This window comes from Caretta caretta, chromosome 14 (assembly GCF_965140235.1).
Source record: "Caretta caretta isolate rCarCar2 chromosome 14, rCarCar1.hap1, whole genome shotgun sequence".
Lineage (NCBI taxonomy): Eukaryota > Metazoa > Chordata > Testudines > Cheloniidae > Caretta > Caretta caretta.
Genome location: NC_134219.1, coordinates 14,259,307 through 14,285,852, shown reverse-complemented (window position 1 = coordinate 14,285,852; position 26,546 = coordinate 14,259,307). Strand labels below are relative to the sequence as shown.

The following is a 26,546-nucleotide window of genomic DNA, read 5'->3' as shown; positions in this document are numbered from 1 at the left end:
TTGAGGTGCTGCCATCCAGCTGACCCTCAGGAGAAAACAGAATTGGGAGTAAAAGGACCTTTTTCTGTAAGGGAACTTTTGCAGCACATAAAATCCTGGGTTTAGGAGGAAGGAAAACTAAATGATAGTGAGTGTTGCATCGAGTTGACATCTTTCACCCCATAGGATCCTAAAGCACTTTACAGATTTCAGATACAGGAATCACTTCAGCCACCACTGAAATGCAGCCACCTCTGGGGTGGAACATGGCTGCTGCTTAAAAGCACACAGGGGTAACTTAGGCAGGAAAGCTAGAATATCCAATGGAAACTGCCTGGGGAAGGTCATTGCATGAGCAGAAAACTAGGCCAAGACACTGGGGCTTTAAATGGCTCTCTATGGTCAGTATTAGGTTTCATTATAAAAGAACCCTCAAATGTGGGGGCAATGGAAGCAGGCGGTAACCCAAAGGAGATATCCTGCGTTCAGGGTTGGAGGGAGTGAGCTGCTCTCTCTCTGCCCCCCCACTCCTATTTCTAGCCCGTCTGTGCAATTCCCCCACTTCCTCTGCTGTTTAACTCCTTCTGCTGTTAAGAACCCCAGAACTCATCTCCCATTTGCTGATGTCCCAGCCCAGACTCCAGGCTCTGGATTTTTCATGGCCAAAGCCCAAAGCCTTTTGTTCTCTTGTCCAAAGAGAACGTGTTTAACTTGGAGAGAGCCAGGACAAGCAGGACTGGGGAGAAAATGGAATTTGGTATTTAAAGCGCTGCATCGTAAGGGGTAGGAGATGACGAGTGTGTTATTACCCCAGCATCGGGAACCTAAGCAACGGTTGGCAGGCCTAAGCGCCAGCCTTCTGAGCCCCAACATCCCTCTGTTGAAAACACTTACCAGAGAATAAGAAAAATCCAATCCAATCAATGAGCCCGTCACAGTATCCAGCGTGGTTGCCGGAGAGCCAGCGAGCGCCCTGTCTGGCATTCCTGGGTCTCCTGGCAACAACCAAAATGCCCCTTCCACAGGAAGCCAGAGAAATCCATTGCCATGGCAACCCTAAACAAAGTTTGATCTGTTCCAGGCCCCCATCAATTCCTCCAGCAAGGGAGGAACCTCTCCTGGCTCCCCCGTCCCAAGGAGCGGCATCCGCAGGCTGCTGGCAGCGCTTTGGCTGGGCCGTTCTGATAGACCAAGCCCTATTGAAAAGTTTGCTAGAGTGGGGTGGGGGGGCACTTGGTTTGGATCCCCGCCCTCCCCGGTGGCTTCTGCTCCCTGTCTCCCACTCCTCCCTGACAAGAGTGGTATGGGATGGAGGGTGACTCGGACGCTTCTGCCTGCACCTATAAGACTAGGATCAAAAAATCCCCTCCACTGTCTGTTCTCCCAGGCACAGCGCCCTTCTCACCTTCAGGCAAATACAAAAATCACACTCCCACCTGCAACACACCCATTTCCTCCTCCCACACCCACTTTCTGCTCTGCATCTTCACTCGTGTTGTCCCTTGCATGTGAAAAGGTCTCCCATCTCGATCTGGGAAGCTGCATGGCCCCATCACCGCAGTGCACAAACACCTCATCTACAGTCACAAATTTCTCCCCACAGCAGCCCTGTGAGAACCCAAGGAGCAGAGAGAGTAAGTGACAGGCCCAAGGTCACACAGGGAATTGGCGGCAGAGCCAGGAACTGAATGCAGGTCTCCTACAGCCCAGTCCACTGATTTAACCACAAGACTATCCTTTCTCTGGGTCCAGAGCCCTCGCTCTCCTCATTCCAATCCCTCCCCAAAGCCTTGTCCCTCAGGAAACCTTTCTGGGATGGTCTCCTCAGCATTCAGCTCTCTGTACTCTCCCCTGACTGGACGGTTGCCCTGTACTTGGTCTGGTCTGTGTTGCCTCCTCAAGGCAGAAATGGGGGGTGAAATCCCAGTGCCGCCAAAGTCAACAGCAAAAGTTTCATTGAGGCCAACAGGGCCAGGATTTCACTCTATGTCTTTTCCATGCATCTCCAGCACTATATAAATAATGCACCTGCAGGGCGCAGGGCATGGTCCCTCCTGCCCCATTCTCCAGGGGACTGCTCTTCAAAACCCAGCCTCTCCAGCCCCACACAAACAGTCCGGACATCAGGAGGTTCCATGCAGCTGGGGTGCAGGGGGAGGACAGAGGAGTCCAGGTCAGTCTTTACTGCAGGCCTTGCAGCCACCAGGGATGCCCCAGTTGATAGATTGCTACTTTGGGCTCGCTCAGCCTAGTGCTGACGCTATATATGTGTGTTCACGTCTCCTGGTGCGATGCTGAGTCTTCTCATTCCCATTGCCCCACACCAGCTCTGGGAGCAAAAAGCCAGCTCCCTGGGGTAGGATAGCAGCACTGACTGCCCCAACGCCACAGGCTCAGCTGCTCCTGGCCTGGGAACATGGCACAGGCCCCAGACAAGATAGAGCAACCTGTGGACCTGCCTCACTCCAGACACACTCAGCACAGCTCCCTTGCCCCATACCAGGCATAAGGACAAAGCATTATCTTCCAGGGCAGGCTTCCCTCACCTCATACTGGCTATAGGGACTGGGCAGCGTCTCCCCTTGCCCCATCCCGACACCCCTGGGCATGGAGAGTCAGCTCAGCTTGCTTCCTAGAGGAATGGTGCACCAGTTCCTCCTCTGGGCACACTACACGCCTGGGACATCCCCCAGGACTCTCTGGGGTGACGAAGCCTGGGGAGAGGGAATCCAGCCAGAGCTGTATTAACACAGCAAGTAGGTCACAGTGGCAGCGAACACCCCAAACTCTACACTCCTGGGGCCAGGTAGTGGCATGTTGGGGGGGCAGGGAAAGGTTCGGAGGTTTGAGCTTCTGTTGCTGAGATGGAGGACCAGCTGCAGCCCTGGTGTAAGCAGATGCAGCTTCCCACGGACGTTGATGGGAGCTGCGTCTGCTTACGCCAGGGCTGAATTTGGCCCTAGTCTGCCTCCACAGAAAGACATCCTGATGGGTCCTGGGCAGGACACAACAGGAGCTGCAGCCACTGTGCAACTAGCTCTAGTCACCTGGGTTTCACTCCACACACATGACCAAGCCTGTCCTCTCTGTTTCCTTCCGCTCCGGGAAGGACCTGCTGGGATAAGGGGACTAGATACTCTGTTTCCTCAAGCCTCACTAACCTTCTGCCCCAGGGGCCTGGCATCAGCATCCGCCATGGAGCTGCCATCACAAGAATACAAAAGCAAACACACACGTGCTGGCTAAGTTCCCTCTAAGCTGCGCGGCCCCGCAGCTCTCTATTAAGCCCCTTGCAGGGTCTCAGGGCTGCGGCGGGGAGAGACGCCTCTCCCCCAGTGCGGACCTGCCCTGGACTTGCCGCCATCGGGGAAGAGGAGTCCCTCTCCCGGCCTGGCCCAGACCCACCGGAGCTGCCGGGGAGAGGAGCCCCTCCCTCGGCACAGCTCAGCCCCACCGGAGCTGCGGCTGGGGATAGGCGCCTCTTCTCCGGCCCTGAGCTGCTGCAGTGAGAGAGGGCTGGGGGCGGCGGGGTGGGGGGTCCTCACTCCCCACCACAACCTGCACCCCCAAACTGCTCATCCCTGGCCACACCCCAGAGCCCACACCGCTCACACCCCAACCCTCTGCCCCAGCCCTGAGCCCCCTCCCGCACTCTGCATCCCTCATTCCTGGCCCCAACCCAGAGCCTGCACCCCTCGCCAGAGCCCTCACCCCCCACACCCCAACCCTCTGCCCCAGCACTGAGCCCCCCCCCACTCCAAACCCCTCCGCCCCACCCCCACCACATGAATTTTTTTATGTGCACCAATATGAAGGTGTTGTGTCGCACATCACCTCCATATTGGTGCACATAACGAAATTCATTCCACACATGGACATAAACAATTAGAGGGAACACTGGGAACTTGTCTTGCAAAGCACACAGAGCCAGAGAGCCCAGGGCACCTGAGCATTCAGCATGTCCGGCCCCAGAGTCCCTGTCCCAGGGACACTACAATGGGATGATCTAGTAGTAAATGTGAAGTACATTGGCCAGGTATATCAATTATCTATACAATGGGCTTGCACCAATGGCTTGCTCCATAGTCCTAACCTATGCCGCTGGGCATGACCAAGAACCTAGAGAATGCCCATAGCCTAGTGCCAAAGGCATGGCCAGAAGCCCATCACCAAGGCAAGAGCCCAGTGCAGTATCGACAACTGACTGCATGGAGCTGCTCTCCCAGTGGGAAGAGTTACTGCAAACCAGAAAGAAGAGGGGTCAGTGCTCAACCATTACGAGGAAGACTCAGGCAACAAAGAGGTGCTCAGAGCCTTCCATGGCTTCGGCTGCATAGCCAGACATTTGCCAGCTACTACTGAGCTGTTGCGAACCAAGAGCTTAGAGCATTTCAAAAAGAGAGTAGGTGGAAGATTAAGAAGCCACCTGAAATTGTACAAGCTGAAGACTCCGATCTCATAGGCTATCCCCCTTTGCAAAAGTAATGCACAATTAAGTGCATTGTTAAGGGTTCCTCTCTTCCTCTGAAGCACCCAGCATTGGCCACTCTTGAAGAGAGGATATGGGAGTCACTGAACTATCGGTCTGCTCCCCGAGGGCTGAGAGCGGACACCATATGGGCATCACCTTCTGCAATTCCTATTGTCTCAGCCTGGCTGCTCATGCTGCCTCTTACAGGCTGCATGCGCAAGATGTCCTCAGTCACTCTGGTTTTACGGAGAAGGAGAACATAAGGGGCTGAGGTCCAAGACGCTGCAGGGCAGAATTCGACTACAGGAGACCACACGGCAAAGTCAATCCAAGCTCTCGCATTCTCCTTTCTGTTTGCTTCAATATGAACCAACATTTAAGCTTAAACATGCCAGATGCCATTGCCCAGATGCCCCTTGAGAGCTGCTGAGCATACCAGAGTCACCACTGCACTCTGCTGCAAACCCAGCTGAGCAGCAATAGACCCTGCACAACAGAGATTCTGCCCCAGCAGGGAAGTGCTGTCCTCTCACCTCCCCACCACTCACCGCTGGGGACCTTTGCCCTACTCACTCACCACAGACAAGGCCCCAGGTACCAGCAGTCCCTCTGTCCAGCAGGAGGAGGAGCAGCCAGCCTAGCTGCAAGCCCTGGCTCAGCATCACCCCTGCCATGCAGCTCCGCAGGGTACCACAGTCTCCGAGAGAAGGATCCACACAAGGGCCATGGAAATGACCTGTCAGTCTAGGGTTTCCTACTAAGCCCATCACAGTGGCATCTGGGCTAAGACAATGCTGAGCTGCATTCTCTCTCTCTCTGTGAGAATTACCCCTTCGATATCCCTCTGAGCCTCTTCTCGCTCTGTCTGTGTCCCCGGTGCTGTAAGCTCTCTCTCCTTACTGACTTTGCTGTCTTCTGCAGTACGTTGATCGCTTTTATAGGGCTTTACTCGGCAGCTATTTTTTTAAACCCTTTCTTTGTGGCTGCTACAAGTCTCCCTGGATACGCAGCTGTAGCCCTCCCTTCTCTAAAGGTCTGCGTGGCGGGAGCTTTCCTCACACAGACAGGCAGCTGGTTTTAACCTGATCCTCTTCCTACCTCCCTCTCCCTGTACAGCAGTGCCCACCAGGTGGCCTCCACTGCTTCCCTGACTCGCTGAGACCAGGGCACTCCCTCAGCCATTCCTCTCTGCTCCCTGGGATCGCAGCACCCCTCTCCAAGCTGTCTCTGTCTGCCTCCTGCACCTGTTGCTCAGAGCACAGCACCCCTGGGCCTTCAGGATGCACCTGGCATTTCCCCATCTCCTGAGACTGACCCTTCACAGACTGCCCTGCCACGCCTCCTCCAGACTGTGCTGTCCTGAACCTGCTTTTATGCCCTCTCCAGGCTGCCCTGCGGGGCCTTGTGCTGCTGCTGTTGTCTTCTCCTTTTTGTAGTGCGCGACCTGGGGCAGAAGGGAAGGGAGCAGGAAGGACAGGGTCACAACCTGCCATTCTTCCTCCAATACCCAGCACTGCCACATGCCATGGAAGTTCCCCGACCAGTTCCCCATCTCAGGGGGGAAAAAACCAACACCGATACCAAATAAACGCCTTGCAATAGCTCACCCAGAGTCTCTTGTCCACTTGGCATCTTCATCCTCCAGAGGACGGAGAGGTCAGTGCCCTGCTGGGTGTGGATCCCGATGTTGATGCTCTCTCCTCTCCCCACTGCCCTGGGGCACTCGATGCCCACCGGCCCCACAGGCAGGATCACACTGACCGCAGCTCTATGTAGCAGGGACCTCTCCCCAACCTGAGCCCTGACTGTCACCACATAGATGCCAGGGAGGGCATAAGTATGCTGAGCTCTCTGGCTGCTGCTGGAGAACTGCTCCCCTCCATCTCCAAAGTCCCAGGTGTACAGGGTCCCAGGCAGCAGGGTCTCAGCAGTGAATTCAATCACCTCATGGAGACTGTAATGGGTCCGAGCAGAGAACGAGAGGCTCACCTGACAGAGGGGAAAGAGGGAATCAGAAGCAGAACTACATGGGTATTGATAACAATCACATCTCCGATCCCCATCCCCCAGCATGCCATGGGAAGACCCTTTTCCATCTCTCTCACTCCCACAGCCTCTCTGCCCCACACTGGATGGGGCCTGTCTCCAACCCCTCTGTCAGGTGGGGGCTCCATCCAACACCCTAAACCCCCATCTGGAGCTCCCGCTAGCCACCTTTCCTTCTACTCTCGGAGAGTAGAAGGTGCCATAAGCCCACCTCCAGCAAGCACATGCTCCAGCTGAAAACCTCTCCCAGTGCCAGTTGTCGCAGAGCAGCAGCCTGTCCCCACTGGCTGGGGAGGAGAAATACTTCACACTCCAGGTCTGTCTACCCAACAAAAGCCGCACATGGGCTAGCCTACCAAAGCTAGCTTGAGTAACAAAAGCAGGGAAGTCAGCGCAGCTCGGGTCCAGTGCGGGTCAGACACGCCTGGCACAGACCCTGGGTACATCCTCAGCTCCCAAGCCCGCGCCGCACTATCTTCACTGCTGTTGGTACCTGTGCCGGCTGGATTCAAGCTAGCTCAGGCAGACCAGCCCCCACACCGCTTTTGCTGGGTAGATATACCCTCGGACGAGACACAGTCCTAACTCATGGTGCGGTTACCTGGACAGGGTACACGGCATGGACAACCGTTCTATTGCACGCTTGGCTCGGGATTTCATTGGAGCACACTTTCCCACAGTCCACGGGCCCTCTGCTGCCTAGTGACCCACACAGGCAGCGGTCCTCCAAGTCCAGGCCATAATGGGTGTGCGCCTTTTGAGAGCAGAGCGTGTGGCAAGAGGCCTGACTCTGCGTGCCGGGGTGGAGGTAGGAGTAGAGCAGGACTGTCTCTCTCCTGGTCTCTGGGTCTTTCACACAGGAGATAAAATCAGTGGCTGAAAGGGAAACCGAGCTAGGTGAACCCTTGGCTGGACTGTTATTAGAGAAGGTGTAGAGAGCTCAACAAGGCGAGGAGCTCAGATCACACAAAGAAATTTGAGCCCAAATGCAAACCCTACACAGAGGCGCTAACCAAAACTGCAAAGGCGAGCTAATTGCAAAGGCTTTGCTGGAAACCGATCCCTGGTTCTGCACTGCCTGGAACTTTGGGTCACCCTTTACACCTGCTCAGAGTGGGGGTGAATTGCTCCCAGTTGGCGAACTTGGCTTTAGTGGCCTTTTGCACCTAGTATCCGCTCCCTGGCACAGATGTAAAGAACATCACGAAGTGCCAGCACTGGTGAATCAGGCCTGCTGCCATTCCCTTGAACTCCAGATGGGCACATTCCAAACCCCGGCCACCCCTGGACTTCAAGGGGTTAGAATTCCTGGTGAGGGGTTGGATCCTGTGGCTCAGGGCCATCTTTTGCAAACCACTGGGGTCCCCTCCTTTCAGACTTCCTCTAAAAGTTCCTTTCTGGGTTGAAATGTCTCACGCTTCCTTTTATTCCAAAGAGAAAAGGAGTACTTGTGGCACCTTAGAGACTAACCAATTTATTTGAGCATAAGCTTTCGTGAGCTACAGCTCACTTCAGCGGATGCATACTGTGGAAAGTTTAGAAGATCTTATTATATACACACAAAGCATGAAAAAAAAAAACCTCCTCCCACCCCACTCTCCTGCTGCTAATAGCTTATCTAAAGTGATCACTCTCCTTACAATGTGTATGATTGTAATGATTACACATTGTAAGGAGAGTGATCACTTTAGATAAGCTATTAGCAGCAGGAGAGGGGTGGGAGGAGGTATTTTTTCATGCTTTGTGTGTATATAATAAGATCTTCTAAACTTTCCACAGTATGCATCCGCTGAAGTGAGCTGTAGCTCACAAAAGCTTATGCTCAAATAAATTGGTTAGTCTCTAAGGTGCCACAAGTACTCCTTTTCTTTTTGCGAATACAGACTAACACGGCTGTTACTCTAAAACCTGTCTTTATTCCAAAGGTGATTTTTCTTTTAAAGTTTCAGCAAACTCTGGTGAGCTGTTCTTTAGTTTACATCACACTGGCCATGGACTTGCTGCCCCCTTTGGCAGGTTTGGGAAAATCAGCTCGCCTCTTGGGCATAACTCCGCAACTGCACAGGGCCTTTGATGTGTTAGTCTCCGAATTCCCTCTCGCCCCTTTCCTGTTGACATTCATAGACCCCGTCAAAGGGTGAAATCCTGGCTCCACAGCAAAACTCCTGGTGATGTAGGAGGAGCCAGGACTTCGCCCTACATTTATAATAAGCCACCCCTCATCACACAACGCTTTGCACATGGAGCTGGCTTCCAGCAGCTAGGCTATCTGGGACCTTAGGTGACCTCCTTTCGGGTCACCTCTTCTTTCTTTAACCCTGAAGCAGTTTTTTGGTCTGACCCTTCTTACTCTCACCCAGTTTCTCTATCCCATCTAGATCCTCCTGGTCTGACCCAGCTTTCCCTGTGGATTCTCTCCCCTTCATCCTCCCCATTACTCTTCTCCAGCTCCCCTCTTGGTCTCAATCAGCAGTATCCTGTGTCTGCATCACTCCCCCAGGCCAGCTTGCTGAGCCACGCCCTACAGTGCTTTGCTCTGTGATTTTGCTTTGCCGCACAGTCTGGATATCTGTGCTTGGCTGATAGAGGGGTGGTCGCTATGGGAAGGGGCATCCTGACCTCACATGGGGAAAACTCCCAAAGTCTTTCCAAAAGGGGAACAGACCAGAGACAGACGAAGCGTCCCTAGAGCTGGACTGATGAGAGCCAGAACGCTTTCGCCCCCTGTGAGTTACACAGCTCTTGGTTTTCTCAGGTGCAGCCAGAGAGTCCAGAGATACAAAGGAGGTGCTGGATGAAGGCAGTTCCCTCACTACCACTGAGCACCAGAGGGGACAGTCAAAACACTGTTTATCTGAGGAATTCCTCCACCCCCCTACATATTCATAACACATGCTTGGGATGCTCTGTCGGACTCGCATGGGCTGGGGTTGGGGGGGGGGGGCAGGCACCTCGCAGATTTGTTCCATGCTTGGAATTCCATCCCGCATCTGAGATCTTCCTCCCCGCCCAGCCCTTCCTCTCCATCAGCGCAGGGGGTGCCATGGGGGTGGTGGGGTCACTCACCACAGGTCAGAGCTGAGAAATCCGCCCTCAGTAGCCCGATGCTGCTGAAGGCTGCTGGCTGGAAGCAATGGAGCAGCTCCGCATCGTGCACGAGCGCCGGGCCCTTCTCTCGCACCCAGGCCCCGAGCCAGCGCAAGGTGCAGCTACACACGAGGCTGTTAGAGACGAGCTTGCTGTGGGAGGAGAGGGGAGGGCAGTGAGGAGGGAGGTCGGGGACCTCAAAACACTTCCCTCTGTTTGTGCAGAGAGCCCCACTCCCAAAATGGGAGAAATAAGCTCATGATACCAAAATGGGGGGGGGGGTCAGAGGGATACAGGGATGGAGAGAGGAGGGACAGGAACAAATGCACCCAAGGCAGGGTGACAGAAGAAACAGAGACAGGTAGAGAGAGGTCTGAGGGAAGGCACATCACCGTACAGCGACTGCAGTCTGCCCAGGTGGCGGAAGGCTCCTTCCTCTATGGTGTGGATACAGTTATAGCTCAAATCCCTGCCAAGGAGAGACCAGAGAGGAGACCCGGGTGAGGAAGGAGAGACAGCTCTGGACCCAGATTCACCCTCAGGAGGGAGCAGCTGCCGCTGGGGGATGGTGCTGGAAAGCTCGGGGCTAGCACGCAACGGGCAATGGGCTGCTGCAGAGCTCAAAAGAAGCATGGCTCCTGGATACTGTCACCCGCACCACAGCCAGCAAGCTTTAGGAGGGGCTCCCCCATGCCCAGCTGCAGATGCTGGTAGCATCAGCCTCGTGGGCTGTCGAGCCTCTGGCTGAGAACATTGCCAGTGGCCCTTTCTTGCCACCAAAAATCAGACTGTGAACTGAGTGATGCAAGCCAAAGGGGAAGGGGTTGGGCCTCTGGCTAGGGAGTTACTTACAGCACCTGGAGGCTGGGGTATCCAGCAAGCTCCTCTGCTCGGACTTTGCTCAGGTGGTTGTGGGACAGGTCCCTGCATTGAAAGCAAAGAGTTATTTGCACCCAGCGTAGGCCCTCGCACTGCTCCATAGCGACGACTGGCTGTACGAAACGTTCACAGGGAAACCCCGAACCACATGCCCCTCACCCAAGAGGCTACACGCTCTAATAGCTTAAGTGCCAGATGGGGGGTTGGGAGGCTGGGGGAACCTGATCACTGCTCTGCCACTGACTTGCCATGAGGCCTTGGGCAGGTCGTTTAATTTGACTGTGCCTCCATTTTCTGACTGGGGATTGAAAAACCTGCCCTGGGTTCTCAGCAACTACCACATGGACACGAGGGGGTTGGGACGCCTGCTCTAGGTTCTCCAGGACTCTGAGCCTGCGTTTTAATCCAATCCAGAAGCCACCCCATGAAGGGAACCTCAGGAATGTGCTTAACTATCCTCCATGCATGTTTCCCCAAGAAGCCACTGTCTAAGTGCTTCTGCCGTGAGATCTCAGGCTCTGCCAGGTTCCTCACTGGTATGTTGGGCAGGGGCAGCAAGGGGTGAGGGTTGCTTATCGCAGCATAGCGATGTTTTAATAAAGTCAACATTCCTTTGCAGCAAACATCCGCCCCCTGCTGCTGGGAGACTCTTCCCTCAGAATCCACAAGGAGAATGTGGGGGGTGGGGAGAAGCCATGGTTACACTGGGGGGAAATTAAAGCTCCTCACCCTTCAATCATCAGGCCTCAGGTACTTGCAGTGGCTGCAAAAGGGCCCTCCAGGGTCGCTCTCTCTGGGGGTCCCTGCAGTGGAACCAATCAGGTTCCACTGGGAGGAGGCAGGGGTCTGTGCCAGCATGTTATTGGGCTCGTACTGGAGCATGCAGACTCGCAATATTCAGACCTGGGTCTCCAACAGACCCTAGTCCAGGGGGGAAGATCTGAGCTGTTGGTCTGGCCCGTTATAAGGAGGAGCTCTTTGCAATCTGGCTTCAGACATCAAATCCCCCCATCCTGCACTTTGGGGGCACTTGGATCTAGGGTTTTGGATGCCCCCCCCCCCCTTGGTTATAGGCTGCACTGGAGGGAGTTTTAATGGGAAACCCCTTGAGGCAAGAGGGGAGCTCACGTTAGAAGGTCATTCGGTGAGGTAAGGCCAACTCGACTGGGTGAGGAGGAACCCTCTGGCAGGACCATCTCCATGCCAAGGCATTGCAGGCCTGCCCAGCCACCATCTTCAGGGTGATGGTAACCAGGGCTGCCCAAGTGACCAGCCCCCCGTCTACTGCAGTCAGTAGGGATACGAACAGCCTGTTCTGTTGTCCCAGGAGACAGCTTTGTGCCTGCAAACTGTGGGTGATCAGGCCTCATTACCATGGTGATTGATGGGAACGAGGAGATAAATATTGATTTATGGGTTTCATCCAGCCACGTTGACACAGCCTGAGGTGCCAATGCGTCTGGAGGGCCATTGGCTGGAGCTCCTTAGGGAGGCTTGCCACAGAACCATCTCTTCTGACAGGGCCCCCCAGAGGCCCATACCTTTCTCAATGGTAGCCCTTTTCTAAACCAACCCCTCCCTTCCCTTCAGCCACTGGAGGCAGGAAGTGCCAGACCCTGGTAAGAAATAAAGAAAGGCTCCAGGCTTCTGTAGCACCTGTGTATCAGGACATGTTACGGAAGGCTCACAACCCCTCCTGGGGAGCTATATAACATTCAGGGAAACTGAGGCACAGCACAGTTAAGTGGCATGCCTGAAGCGAGACAGTGGCTGAGTCAAGAATAGAACCCAGATCTCTTGTCCAGCAGTTTGGGGCTCAGACTAGGCTATACTCCCTGCTTTAAATTAAGGACCATCCTTCCCCTGAAATTACCCTGCCTTTGAGGTTTGTTTGCCATCTAATATGCATCAATGAGGGCAAGGTCTCTCAGGATGGGGAACTGAGCGAGCCATTCAGAGACGCTGACTTGGGCCTGTCTGCTGAAAAACTAAATTGATCCGGAAAGCAGTTTCATTTGCAACAATGTTAACGAAACCAGCTTACTGCAGAGCCCTTGCCCTCCAGAGAGCATGCAATGAGAACTGTGATCGAAATCAACACGGTTGCCAACCTGCACGTGTGGACGCCGGTCATCTGGCTCGCTTTAAACTGGTATCGTGAATGTGGGTGCAATGTCCTTGGGACGCTGCCGTCACTTTATCCTACTCTAGCAGCTCAGACGAGCACAGCTGCCATTAAAGAATAATCACTAAAGATTAACACTGTGTACTTATACAGCATGTTCCTCCCAGCAATCTCCCGTACTTTATAAGGGTGGGTGACGCATTATTATTCCTGTTTTACAGCTATGGGAGCTGAGGCACACAGGAGTTGTGATTTGCTCAAGGTCACTGAATCAGTAGAAGGGATGGGCCTACAAACCAGGTTTCCCAAGTCCCAGTCCCATGTTCTAACCACTAGGCCCCAGTGCCTGGGAGGGCATCCTTGGGTCAAGGGCTGACATCCTGGTGCAGGCACCTGGGATTCTTTGTGCAATGCAGTAATTCCCTGACTGCCTCTGAGAGGGGTCTGAGAATGCAGCATCTGCCTGGGGTGGGGGTGGGGGAGCGTCAGGAGAGGTGTCTAAAGCACTGCTTTCAGAGTAACAGCCGTGTTAGTCTGTATTCACAAAAAGAAAAGGAGGACTTGTGGCACCTTAGAGACTAACCAATTTATTTGAGCAAAAGCTTTCGTGAGCTACAGCTCACTTCATCGGATGCATCATGACAGCTTATGCTCAAATAAATTGGTTAGTCTCTAAGGTGCCACAAGTACTCCTTTTCTTAAAGCACTGCTGTCTCCCTGAGATCCTGCAGGCCCTTTCCCCAGAGTTCAAAGGCCGAAGGGAGCCAGAGGAGGAGTGCACATTCCTTGGCAGGCCCCCAGGATCAGCTGGGCAGCACCCTGGGATTTCATTAACATTCCATCAAAGCAGCCTCCCCCAGGACAGGCGCTCCGCTGCCTCCTGGGGCCAGCACTGCAGAGCACCTGTAAACACACTGCAGCCCTCTCCCTGCGTGGGCGGTTCCTCCCCTCCCAAGAGCACAGGCTGGAGACACAACCCCTCCAAAAGCGGCACCCTTTCCAGGCAGCCATGAGGTACTCACAGAATGGTCACTCTCCAGGAGCAGGGCTCTCCCGGAGGAACCTCTGCCAGCCCCGAGCGAGAACAGTTCACTGCCAGGGAAGTGCAGACACAGCTGGCTAGGCACGGAGTGGCTTCTTCCAGCGCTGGGCTCTCTTCGCTCCCCCTGCTGCACCTGGCTCCGGCTGCTGTGGACATCCTCTTCCCACCTCCAAGCCCCTCCACTCCTGCCCCGTCTGAGGCCTGGGTCCTTGCCCCTTCCTTGTTGTAGGCTAAACCCCTGTCATTGCCTGTCCCTGAATCTGTCCTGCACCGTCCAGCACCCCATTGCTTTGGAGGTGCTGCCTTCAGCCCCATCATTGCTGGTTTTACTGCTGGGGCCCCCTCAGCTTTGGACCCAGTGCCAAGGCTGCATAGCAACAGCGCCCCACAGAGGAGAGCAGTGGAACTGCAGGCACCCCCACAGGCAGACTGACGCACCTGCTTTGCCCAGGAAGGGCAGAGCGCTTTGGCCTCCATGACCAGCCCTGAGAGGCCAGTTGTTAAAGAAAAGCTGTTGATTCTCCCCTTGCAAACAGGTCCAACTGTACAGCGCTGGCATTAAAGTGACAGCACCAGGAAAACAAACCAACCCCCTTCTGCTGCATTTACATTGCAGCCCAGAGCTCAGGAGAGAAACTGGCTAAAAAACAGAAGTGATCCTGACTAGTTTGATTTTTCAGACTCTAGAGAAAAAGGAAAAAAGGGGGGCGACAGGAAATGCATGTTCCTCTCAGCCTTGGTAACCTGAGGTGTTAGAAATAACAAAGAAGGGGGAATCGGAGTTGAGACAAATATATATATGAATTTGTAGGCGGGCAGCACTACTGTGACTAGTTCATTACAGACCATGGTGGCACCTCGTATCATGGTAGTGCTGAGCGATCCAGGCCCTTGATGCCGGGTGATGTACGCTCACAAAAAATCCCTTTCATAGGGAGTTAATCATTCAATAATAAAGCAAGACACAGCAAACAGGCGGTGCGGAGACAATTATGAGCAGCGTGAAATGCCTCAGGCAGTGAGCACTTGCTGCCTAGCCACTGGCACTTCCTACATAAATCTCACTTACTTCTCTGATCCATAAGCTGCCCCCGCCCCCAGCCCTCTCACCCCACTTCACCACTGCAGAGATTTTTTGTAACAGCAGAGGCAGGCAATGGCTCCTGCCTCCTGTTACCGACACCTTGCTCCTTCTTGCAAGAAAACCTTGCAGTATGGCAGCGAGTGAGCTTGGCAGACCCAGCAGGAAGAAACAAAACGGAACAGCGGTTGTCAAAACAAAAAGAGTGCGTCAACACAGATGATTTGCTATCGTGTTTGTTTGCTTACTCACTAATTTGCAAAACGTATCAATTCCCCAGGGATTTGCCCAGTCACGCATATGAACTAGGGAGGTTCTGTTGCATATCCCTAACCCCGTTCACCATATCCTCAGTCCTATGGCACCTGCCTGAAACCCTCCATCTTCTCCTGTGCTTCCTCCACCTGAGACACCCAGGACCCTTGTCAACCGCCTCAAGATTCTCTCGACCCAGTAGCACCTTCCCCCCACCTTCCTTGCTCCTGTCGTCCACGCTCCCCCACTAGCATGATCTCCATCCAGAGAGCATTGTGTGCCTACCGGGGAAGTTGCCATACACTGGAAAGGCGGCCTCAAAAGAGTTAAAAAAAACCATCCTGGTGTCTCCTGGTTGAGGTGGGTCAAGGGAGCTGATCTGGTGGCTCTGGCATTTGCAGCTGGCCCTGGGAACAGTTTGGGATTCCTCAAGGTGGTGTTGCTATTGTGCCCTTTGTTTCCACCCTGGAGCTCAGCAGCAATTCAGTGCAGTGTCTGGGGCCAAGAGTTCTCTAAACACAACCGCTGGCTGATTTCTCTCTCTATTCCCCCCCACCCCATGCACAGAGCAGGGGCCCCTGAGAAACTCACATGTGCTTTGTCCACCAGCTCCTTCCTGCTACCTCACCAGCAATAGTGACGAGAGAAATCTTCCCTCTAAGCCTTCAGCTGTAGTGAGTAAATAAATAATTCCCCAAATGCCTAGTGAGCAGAAGAGTGCCGAAGTCGGCAGGTTTGGAGAGCAGATCTGAATGGAGAGATTTGCTCCGTGTATGGAAATATGATCTGTGAAATCCGAGGTCTTGAGCAACAGCTACCTGCCCTCCGCAGAATCCGCTTCCACTGGTCACTAGCTCAGTCATTTTCCAGGGGGGATGGTATTGCCCTATGCAGCCGTGACCTGACCTTCTGCAAAGCTTCTACACAACAAAATAGGCTTTTCTCCCAGGGCTGCTGTTTATTTGTGGATGCCCCCAGTCATCCGTGCCTCTATTTCCAACCTGGTGGCACCTTAACGGAGAACAACACTCATTTAACCAGCAGGCCCTTGTTCTTGTCCATTGTCACAGCAGTGGTCTTCACCCCTGGGATCTTTGGGAGTGCTGCTTGCAAGCAGCCTCTGGGGACAGATAAAAGATCCAGACTCAGGAGGAAATCCATCATCCCTGGAGCTGGGCCGCTGGATCCATGGAGCTGGGCTGCGCGGCAGCTGTGGCATGGCTCTTGCCTGAGGTCCTGGGTTCAAATGCCAGCAGAACCCTCCATGAGGCAGCCTAAAATTACAGCCCTGGATCTGTGGGTGTGAGGGCAGGGGTATTGCAGGGGAGGAAAGGGCAGACAGCTGTGGACTGCAGGGCCTAGCTCAGGAAGGTGTGGATGTCTGAGCCTGCTTCTCAGTTCAATTCATTAGAATTTATGGACAGAATGAAGACCTGTCGAGCCCCACTATTATTACAAGCACGCCCCACTTCTGATCAATGACATGATTGCAGGGTGTTCCTGATTTCTAAAGCGTTTCCATTATTTGTCTGGATTCCCCAAATGGCTCAAAGGGAGGCATGTATTCTGCCTTGCAGATTACTTTGGTTGTTTGCTTGCATCACACACTTGCTCCTCTTCCCCAGCTGCTCCCTGGAAGGTTATTGAAATAACCCCCTGCTGCCATTACCACACCAGGAGTATTTCATTTCCCTGGCACTCAGCTAGGCTAAAGCTGTAGAGAAGCCTCAAGTCAGAATAGGGTGAAGAATGGTATGTCCATGGAATTTTTGCCCTGTTTTTCCATCAAATGTTAATGAACATGGACATTCAAGTGTCTCTGCCCCCACCCCTTATACACAAGATCCCTGGCAATGAGTTCCACAGGTTGACCGTGTGCTGGATGAAGAAATGCTTCCTTTTAGTTTAAAACTGCTACCTATTGATTTCACTGGGTGACCCCTGGTTCATGTGTTACATGAAGGGGTAAATGACACTTATTCACTTTCTCCACCTCAGTCATGTTCGTATATAGCCCTCTCTCTATCCTAGCCCCCCTCAGCCCTGCTCAATGCCCCAGAGGTAGCTCCTCAGAAAAGGGCCAGTCATTTTAAGGCAGGAAAGGATTTTTGCCCAGGGTTGTAAACTAGCTCTAATTGCACCTTTGTTGGTCTGTTTTTGCTTTCGGGACATTTAGGTTGGATATTAGGAAAAACTTTTTCACTAGAAGGGTGGTGAAACACTGGAATGTGTTACCTAGGGAGGTGGTGGAATTTCCTTCCTTAGAAGTTTTTAAGGTCAGGCTTGACAAAGCCTTGGCTGGGATGATTTAGTTGGGGATTGGTCCTGCTCTGAGCAGGAGGTTGGACTAGATGACCTCCTGAGGTCCCTTCCAACCCGGATATTCTAGGACACTGCCACTGTCAGTTAAGGGTTTGTAAAGCTCTGGCTAGAAACAACACCCTGCTTTGGCTTCCTCTCCGACTGTCGGGTTTCCTTCACCTTAATAAGCTTTGTTCACCCACCCACTTAAATGTAACATGTGCATTTTAAAAGTATGCACCGATGCTTTTGGAAGACTAGCTAAATCTGCAGATCTGGGCCAAAAGCATGAAGCAGAGATGCTCACCCACCTTCCTCCTGAGTCCTCTGAAAGCTCCAACTACTGTTGGATGACAGACTCCTCCCCTAACAAGGGCTCTGGCCCTCCCACTTATCAAACCATCTGCAGCCGATTTCCCCCAGCCCAGGACATTGCAAATTTACCAACCATCCACCAGGGGACAATCTAACGGGCAGCTGAGAGTCAAGACATTTTTCCACGGTTACGTTCCAACGCCATCTTTAACACTGCACCCTCTAACACACCTGCACCACAATAGGTGATTTCATTAGCTGCGGTCCACTGGACAATAACATATTTACTCAAATCACATGGAATTTAGCTACTAGTGGCCCATATAGTTGGTGTGTGAGGGAGGGGAAGATAGGGGTTCTCTACACAATTTCACCAATGGGTCGGAAAGACAAGGGACAAGACAGATGTCTTCACACCCACATGGCCCAGTGGGCAGAATGAAGATTGGTGTGAAAAACAAAACATGAGTCAGGAAATTCTCCATTAAGTTCTCAGCTGAAGCACTACTGGACATGTCATTTTTTCTGTTGGGGGGGGCGGGGGAAATAGGTTCTTAATCAAGCAACAGACTTTTTGACACTTGGGTATTTTTCACCACAGGTGCATCAAGTGAAAGTCCACCATTTTGTGTCTGAAGCACAGTGAAAAGGTGGAGTTCTCAACGTGGGCAGGAGCAGCAGCCCATTTAGAGAACACCCCCAATTCCTTGAACAGCTGGGCGTGAGGTCCGCTGACAGCCGACCAGCCGGCAGACACATTAGAACTCAGCGAAAGGGGATGGAGGGGATCCTGCTTTGTAGGGTTCCACCACCAAGCTGAGGGAGAGCAATCATCATTGTACAGTAGGACCTCAGCGTCGCCAGCACCTTGGGAACGGAGGTTGTTCGTAACTCTGAACAAACGTTTACAACTGACCATTGAGTTAATGCAGCTTGAAACTTTACGATGCAGAAGAAAAAAATCTTAATTTAAATGAAATTAAAAAATAAAAAGATTAACCATCTTAATTTAAATGAAACTATCACTTTTTAAAAAAAAACTTTCCCTTTATTTTTAATAGTATATAACACAGTACTGTATTGCATTTGCTTGCTTTTTTTGTTTTGGTCTCTGCTGCTACCTGATTGCATACTTCCAGTTCCAAATGAGGGGTGTGGTTAACCGTAGCTCTGAGGCTCTACTGTAGTTGAGCCCTGGAAAGTTTCTAGGGCTTTAGAAAACTAGTCCTGCCACGTGAGATATTGCAGTTATGACCAGACAGCCGTCTGGGTTTGTTTCGCATTGTACTCACCCACGTCCTTCAGCTGTACATTCTGCAGGCTAAGGACTTATCTGTTTAACCCACTTAAGCTACCCAGCATTGTACACACATATAAATAGTGCTGATTTCACTGCTAAGCTCAAGCCACAAGGTGGCAGCCACGGAACAATCTGTGCCCGCAGCCAGGCTCTGCAAGCACTGCACTGGACATCTCCCCCTCCAAGGCCTATTTCCTCCGCTACAAGCCTCTCAGGGACGTCTCACTGTTCACAGAGTACAGACTCCAGGTTATTGCCCCCAGGGAGCTGGTTGGTAACACGGCGCTAGTTCAGCTTTCCTAGTAAAGTCATTACGCCACGGAGACAGGCACCGGAGTCAGAGTAAAGTTTCTATAACAGATCATCTTCTACAGAGGCGGCTCTCTGGTTTAGTAGAGATGGCGTTATGACACAGGCCAAACCCTTGTCCGGCTAGAATCCGGGGCAGGGGTGGAACCCGCTGATCACAGCTCTACTCATCTGTCCAGCTCTCCCCTTTATTTCAACCTTATTCTCCCAGTCAGGAGGCATTGACTTGGCTTCCAAACAAATCGCCTCCACCAGGGATGGAGCCCAGAATCTTCAGCCCAAGGACATGGCCTCTTGCCAGGAGCTAAAGCAGCAACTCCATTCACTGGTAGCAGTAGGAGGCTATGAGACCAAGCCACACAAGAAGGGACAGAGCACTTGCTAGTGCGTCAGTCCTTTAAGTTTACCCGCTATTGCCTTCGCTATTAGGCATCACTGTTCTGCAGCTATCACCTTCCTCTTGCTTACTGTAGTTCTCCTCCTTTAGAATCTAAGTGCCATTGCTCATCAACAAGCCCAAAACAGGCCCATCTCATACACATCTGGGAGTGGAAACAAGTCACCCCCACCCTTAGAAATCTGCATACCCTACCTGCCTACAACATGATCCCCTCCAGCAACTGCTGCTCCTTAAGGAGGCCCTCATGCATTTGTTTTCCCCTGCCCTTCTTCCCAGCCTCTGGTCTGCACCTGCACACCAAACGCTGTTACATCGCCATGGGTGCGTCTGATGTATGGATTAGACCTTCCTTCCATGCTTCCTCCTCTCTTGATCCTTTCCCAGTCCCATCTCAGGCTCCTCTTCTCCACGGCCAGCTCCTTGCTTACCTGAATGCTCTGGTGTAGGTCAGGAGCACACACCTTAGCAATTTGCTAGGTCAAGTCCTGGAATTCACCCAAACACTCCCCCACCCCCTCCTTACCAGAGGGGAGGGAAATCAGTGACAGCCTGCTCCAAGCTCACCCCACACCAGCCCCGGAGCAGTCCCGTGTTCATCTCTTAACCCCTTCCCCTTTGCCACTTGAGAGAGGCTCGGATGAAGCAACCCCCATGTTTACCAGCCTGGGCCACTTGGGATTGTTTTGGAATGTGCATGGTCTTGTGAAATGGTGATGGACTGCAGAGCAGCTGGTTTATTTTCCCAGAGAGTTTACAGGCTGCTGCCCTCTAATCAGGTCAGTAAACACTGAGATAAGACAGTCCCTCAGGCTTGCTGTGACCCTACCCTGGGAATCCTTTCCAGCAACAGCCCTAGCAGATTACAGCTGGTACACACGGCAGTCTTACGGGCACCTCCTCCCACCGACCCGAGCAGCAGGGATTAGAGCATTTTAATAATCCAGAGACATTAACCCACAGATGATCCCTCTCTTCTCCCTCCCCGCCCCTCACTGGGCTCCAGAAGCAGGCCAGTTGGCCCAGAATGCATCACTACATTGCAAAGCGCCACCATCCAAATGCACCGGAAACCTTTAAACCACCAGTTTCAGCAGGCTTGGAATTTCCCATGCGCCAATGGAGGGAGGTGTTTAATGAGAGCCACACCCGAGGCAATTATTCTTACTCTGAAAATAAGGGGCAGGGTAGGGCTGCTGGCCTTTACCCCTACCCCAAGCAGGACTACTGCACAGGGCAGTACTTTAGCCACACAAACCCCACTAGCAGACATTTCCTGAAGTGCAATTCCCCCTGCCCCAGGGTCCCATCTACACTATAGTGTTATGAGCTCGTACACGGCTGACCGCTGCTCCCACTGAACATGGGTGGGTACACATTCAGGGGCCGGGCTGTGGCAGAGTTTTAACACTGCCCCTTCTGTCGAGAGAGGAGGCCTGCTCACCTGTGCCTGCCAAACCGGGTAAGCCAGTCCCACCTCCGGGCAGGCGGCTATCCCAAAATGCATTGCACCACAAGCTGAGCCAGCACAGGGGTGCTGCCCAGACTTTTCCCCCCACAATGCACTAGCGCAGTGGGGCAGCATGTCAGGGCAGTTGAGATGATTGTTCCAGGACAAAGGCAGCTAGGTGGAGGTGCTGAAACACGTTCGCAGCAAGGAGCCATGGGCAGTTACATGATCAGGTCTCTCTCCATAGTGCAGCCGAGGTGCATAATCAGGAGATTGCTCAGAGCCCGCAGGCGGCCAGCTTTAGAAGGATTTAGCCATCCAATGAACACACAAAGTCAGGAGGGTTTTTTTTTTCCCCCGGTAAAGAGCATTTCTCTTGAGCTTGACAGTACAATAATACCTCAACTGCAAACACGGAAAACAAAACATCCACAGGGAAAAACTGCCAAAGAATAAATCCTCCCCCCCTTAAAAATCAGCGTGATTGGAAACATCTCATTTCAGAAAACAGACAGTCTATTTAAAACCCTTTATGTTACACATTTCAGTATTCAAAACCCTGATCGGTTTGGTCTCCAGGAGTAACCAGACATCGAAGGAGATTCCCGCTTGCAGTTATCGGTCATTGTGCTTTGCTCCAAACACCCCTCCTCTGCAGGAACAAATCCCATGGGTATAACATGGCAAGGGAAGCCCTTCTCAGCTACTCTAGGGAGCTAGATCCTTTGAAAGTTCACTTCCAGTGGGCTTGGGACAAATGGTTCTGTGAGGCGTGTTCAGGACACGGGTTTCACAGCATTCACACAAGTGCTCGGTTAAACTGATTCAACGGCAGTGCCCACTGGGTACCTTCAGACCAGGGGATTTGATGCGGGGTGGATCACTGTGGACGGAAGCCCCAGGTCAGAGGTAAAAAAATAACAAAAAACCCTAAACAAATAGTAACTCTTGGAAGGAATGTTGTTTGGTTCTTGGCCAAACTGGAGCTTAAAATACACTGAAGCCTAAGGCTGAGATATTCAGATATGTCCAGTGATTTTGGGTGCTCAGCTGGAGACACCTGAAAATGTATCCAAGCTGCTTTAAGAACTGACCATCGAATTAGGCCCCTTTAAGGGGTCTCAAGTCAGGCACTCAAAATCCCACGTCATTGCTGAATGTCTTCCCTGCATTTACATGGATTTAAGCTTTCAGTAAAAAGCCAGTGAGAATGAAAGGTGCTTCACAATGCCCACTGCAAACACATAGGGGTTTGATTTGGGCCCGTGGAATGGTCCAACCCCTTACCACACATGAACCCTAAGCTATTGAGACACAAACATCTCGTCATCCTCTGAATGTTAACACTGCTCTGGAAACTTGCAAAAGGAGCCATTGTGCTTTTTTTCCTTTAGATTACAGTAGACAAAACCAAACTGTGCAATCCAAGTGTAGGGGAAAGGACTCCGCTCCCTAGCGAAACTGGAGACTGGGGAGAAAGCGAGATGCTGGTGGAGATTTGGGGCAGACGCTGGAGAGGTTGCTACCTCTCCTCTCCTCTGCCGGGGGGCTTTCAGAGATTGCTGAACAGTTCATTTTTCTTGCTCCAGTCCATCTGCGGCGCCCTCTTGCTGGTGCGCTTCTGGTGCGCGCGTTCCTTGGCCACAGATAGGGGAACGTTTAGGTCCAGGAGTGGATCAGGCGTGGAGTTCTGCTCCTCCTCCTTCTCTTGAGAGTCAGACTGCAAAGGTGACCGACAGGCACAGTGAGTATTTGAGCATCCCACCGTGATCTCACACACTGGAGCAGATGGTCTGCCTCTATCCCTCACGATCCTGGGTCTTCTCCCCTTGCCAGGCTATTTCATTAAGCCACCATTGGCACACCGGATTGCCTACAGTTACCTTCTGAATAGCCCCCGGTGTCTAAGGAGGAGCCGCCTGATCCAGAGAGGTGCTGCATACGTGCCGCTCTCCTGTTTTCAAGGGGAGTGGCCCGCACTCCGCCCCTTTGGAAATCAGGCCATTTTTATTTAAGAGCCTAAAAAGAGACTGAGCTTTTTGTGCAAGGCTGTTCTCTGTCACAGGTGATGCTTTGCCAGGCCTGGTCAGAGAAGGGAATGAGCCCATTGCTACATAAGAGGGTTCCTGCTGTTCCATCAAGGAGAAGTGATGAGTCTCCGAGGCAAAGGTCTCTTCCCACGCACCAGGAAGCAGCTCCCCAACTTCATCCCACCCCGCCAGCCAAGGAGGTAAATCCTAGCCCGCTCCTCGCTTCTGCTTCAAATCAGGCAGCCGCCCCCCAGGTGCAACCCAAAGCCCTGCCGAGCAGGCACCCTGCCATACCTCATTGTGGATCTCTTTAAAAGAGGGGGACACAGCCATTGGCCCGGGGCTCAATGGACTTTCAGACACAGACTCTGGACGCTGCTCTCTGCTGTCCTCCTGAAAGAAACAAAACCAAGTGAGACCCTGAGCTGTCCCCCCTGCCAGCCAGAGGGGTAGGCCATGCAGTTGGCACACTCCCACCTTTTCCCCAGCCATTCCTACCACCTCTCTCCTCTGTGCAGTGGATCTCCTATAGGAGAGGGAAACTCACACTGAAGTCACATTGAGAGGAAGGTTTCGTAATGCCTGCCAGCGGATGGCAGGGCCAGTTCCAAATACTACCCTCTTGAAACAGCCTGTGCACGAAAAACATCTAGTGATCTACCTTATTCAGGAAGAGAACAACTTCTGTGAACCAGTCAATGGCCAGTAGATTCAGAGGTACGCTGTGCTGGGGGTGCTTTACACAGGCAGGGCCCTGGGTGGATCTGCAGGAGCCGGGGGCACCCAAGGGTGGGTGTGTTGGGCAGCGTAGAGGCAGATTAGTTGGTAATTTTTAATGCGGAGCCCCAAATATCATCTGCAGATTCCGCCAGCTCTCCTGCTTCTCTAAGAGATTGAGGCACTTGCCCTGAATGATACGTCAGAGCCCTAGAGATTTCTATGGCGGAGGAGCCCTACTTCCAGAACTTGTACTCCACCCCCCTCAGCTTTCCATTCCTCAGGGGACCAGAGGGGCTGACAGCTGCTCAGCACCATTTAGCAGGAGCCAGAAGGTAAGGCAGATTGAAACACCAAGGCAGGATTAGCCCAAACGCCAGAACTCCCCTTAACATCGCTCGCCTGGACTGGAATCTCACTAAAAGCGAGATTCTCTCCAGGAAGGCTCAGGGCCCCACCATGGATTGCAGGGAACCAAGCGCTTTCCTGGGGAGGGAGATGCAAACATCTCTTATGTCCAGAAGGTCTGTGTGACTCCCTGCAGAGCGGAGTGCCGTTGATTCCAATTAGCTCCTCCCTCAGCAGGACCAGTAAGTGGGGGGGGTCTGGGAAATCCTTCTTCCGAGCACAGGCTGCAGATTAATAAGCATCTTCTGGACAGGCTTCAGTGCTTCCTGTTTGGAGCTGGACAGGATTGAACACAGCAGCTGAGCTGCCTCTGCCTCTGGCCTTAGCATGGTATAGGCCGGGGGGGAGAAAGGGCACGTGGAGACCCTTTCCCCGCCATCCAGAAGGACTGGTCACATCGCAGCTCCAGGGCTAGGGTTAAGCATTGTTGCTTCGTGCCCCAAGGGTACGAGATCCATTCTCTGCACTGGAGAGCTACTCCTACACACCCTTCTTGAAAGCTGCGTAGTTCAAGGGGCATAGCGCCCCAGTGTGGACACACTTCTACTGTGATTTCATAGTTCTAGCTTGTTCCTGCCCATTCTGCACTTTTATCCTAGTCTAACTGTGTCCATACTAAGAGTCGTGCCGCTGTAACTACGTCGGTAGGAAAGTCCCAGCCCTAACAAACAAACAGGTCCAAACGCGGTGTGTAGGCCAGGCCCCAGGCAAACAAGGTCCAGGTGAGTGTGGGTGCAGAGAACACTTGGAGGTTCTTTAGGGCAGGGAGTGCACCAGAAGAAAGCCCAGTAAGGTTGTCAAGCCACAGATGCAGCCATGGGAAGGGTGCGGGGAGGGAGAAAAGCTGCAGTCCCGCTACTTCCCAGACAACTCTGCACCGGTGCCGATGTTCCCATCATAACAGCCGTGGGACTCCTATGTTCTGTCTCTTTCTGCCCCAGCTTCTACATCTACATGAAACAGCTCATCTAGACTCGGATAAGGATCCAGGTAGAGGAATCCGTCCTTGATCCCTGGCCCCTCTCCAATATCCAGGCTGTCTCCACCCACTGGCACCACCAGGAAGCCCGATGGAGCAATCCCAGTGGCAAGATTTGCCTATTCCTCACCCATGACATTTTGCCCTAGTCTGAAACAGCAGCCTGTCTCGTCTCATCTCCCTCCTTTCCCTGATGTATATTAAGATTTCCCGGCAAGCCCTAACGAGTGGATGCCTTCCTTTCTACACCACGGTTAATGAGGTTTTGTTTTTCCAAACCAGACTGGAAGTAACGAGGCCTTTGGAGTCCAGCCCCTTCCTAAAGAAAGGGCCATTCTCTTCCCCGGGAAGGGGTGGAGCTAGGCAGAGATGGGCCCGTCTTAATGTGTTCGGTGGCCGACACTGAAGGAGTCAGTTCTCCCTTCTTTTGCAAAGGTCAGCACTGCCCTGGAACGCAAGCTGGGAATGTGACAGGCTCCAGGAGCCACTCAGCTTCGGGGTGGGGCAGAGCGACGGGGAGGAGGGGGGCACATATCCTGTGCTGTCACTGCAGCAGGCAGCAAACGTGGCATTTAGATGCCATCTATAAAAGCTGAGACTTGGCAAGATCTTTACCTTCTCTACTTCGCCGTTGGCAACTGGCTCTGGCAAGGGACCTGGGGGAGAAGACACAGACATGTAGTTACAAAGAGCCTGCAAAATCCTCTCTTAACCAGCAGCCACTGCCTTTGCTCGGCCTTACATCCATGCACTGGGATCCTGGCATCATTGTAGACATGGGGCTGCTTATCCAGTGGCCTCCCAGCTCTGCCTAGGCACTGCACCGCAAAGGCTCAGAGCTAGGGGGAAGGCAGGCTGTCCCATCCTGTAGACAATGCTTTCGTTTGGCTGGCACGGAGACTGCCTTTGTACAGGCAGAGTCGTCAGACCCACATAACTCCCCATAAAATTACCCCTTTGGGGTGGAGGGGCATCCAAAAGGGAATGCCACTGCAGCTGCCAGATCAGCAGCTGCCCAGCGTGCCACTCCCAGTTACCCAGAAAGATCCAATGGCCGTTCACTTCCTTACTGCTGGCTTGAGAGAGCAACTCCTGTTGTGATTGGAGGTTAGCCCTGGGGGGGAGGGGGGGGGACAGGGCGCATGGAGGAAAACCAGCTCATATTCACCACTAATGCCAGCTGAAGGTTCCCAGCTCTCAAACTGAGCGAGACTTGCCACTACCAGGTGGGAGCAAATTCACCCCTCTCAAGTGAAGCTGGAAATGGTTCAACAGAACTGCCACAGACCAGGAGGACGCAAGACAAAAAAGCACCTCTGAAGACACCCCAGAATCTTAAAGCACCAGCCACTGCTTAAAGTAGAACCCCCCGTGG

The 26,546-nt window shown here is 52.9% G+C and overlaps 2 protein-coding genes across 7 annotated transcripts in view; both read right to left on the bottom strand.

Moving 5' to 3' along the window:
• Positions 1-15,669, bottom strand: part of LOC125621747 (polycystin-1) — a 62,074-nt gene extending 46,405 nt beyond the window's left edge. For 2 of the 6 annotated variants that reach the window (XR_007352576.2, XR_007352577.2), the window contains exons 1-6: positions 13,610-14,698; positions 10,436-10,507; positions 9,981-10,052; positions 9,563-9,735; positions 7,098-7,372; positions 6,058-6,439 (exon numbers count right to left, since the gene is read on the bottom strand). Coding sequence is in view for 4 of the 6 variants with exons in the window: in XM_048818979.2 (XP_048674936.2) it covers positions 6,058-6,439; positions 7,098-7,372; positions 9,563-9,735; positions 9,981-10,052; positions 10,436-10,507; positions 13,610-14,106 (1,471 nt within the window). In the remaining 2 variants the exon portion in view is untranslated. Of the gene's footprint in view, positions 1-5,027; positions 5,469-6,057; positions 6,440-7,097; positions 7,373-9,562; positions 9,736-9,980; positions 10,053-10,435; positions 10,508-13,609; positions 14,699-15,556 lie in introns of those variants that run through there. The other 4 variants (XM_048818981.2, XM_048818982.2, XM_048818979.2 and 1 more) reach the window with 3 other exon arrangements.
• A 5,882-nt stretch (positions 15,670-21,551) lies between these two features.
• Positions 21,552-26,546, bottom strand: part of NHERF1 (NHERF family PDZ scaffold protein 1) — a 33,932-nt gene continuing 28,937 nt past the window's right edge. The window contains exons 4-6 of the mRNA XM_048817904.2: positions 25,787-25,827; positions 23,362-23,460; positions 21,552-22,757 (exon numbers count right to left, since the gene is read on the bottom strand). Of these exons, the coding sequence (XP_048673861.1) occupies positions 22,590-22,757; positions 23,362-23,460; positions 25,787-25,827 (308 nt within the window). The 3' untranslated portion in view covers positions 21,552-22,589. The remainder of the gene's footprint in view (positions 22,758-23,361; positions 23,461-25,786; positions 25,828-26,546) is intronic.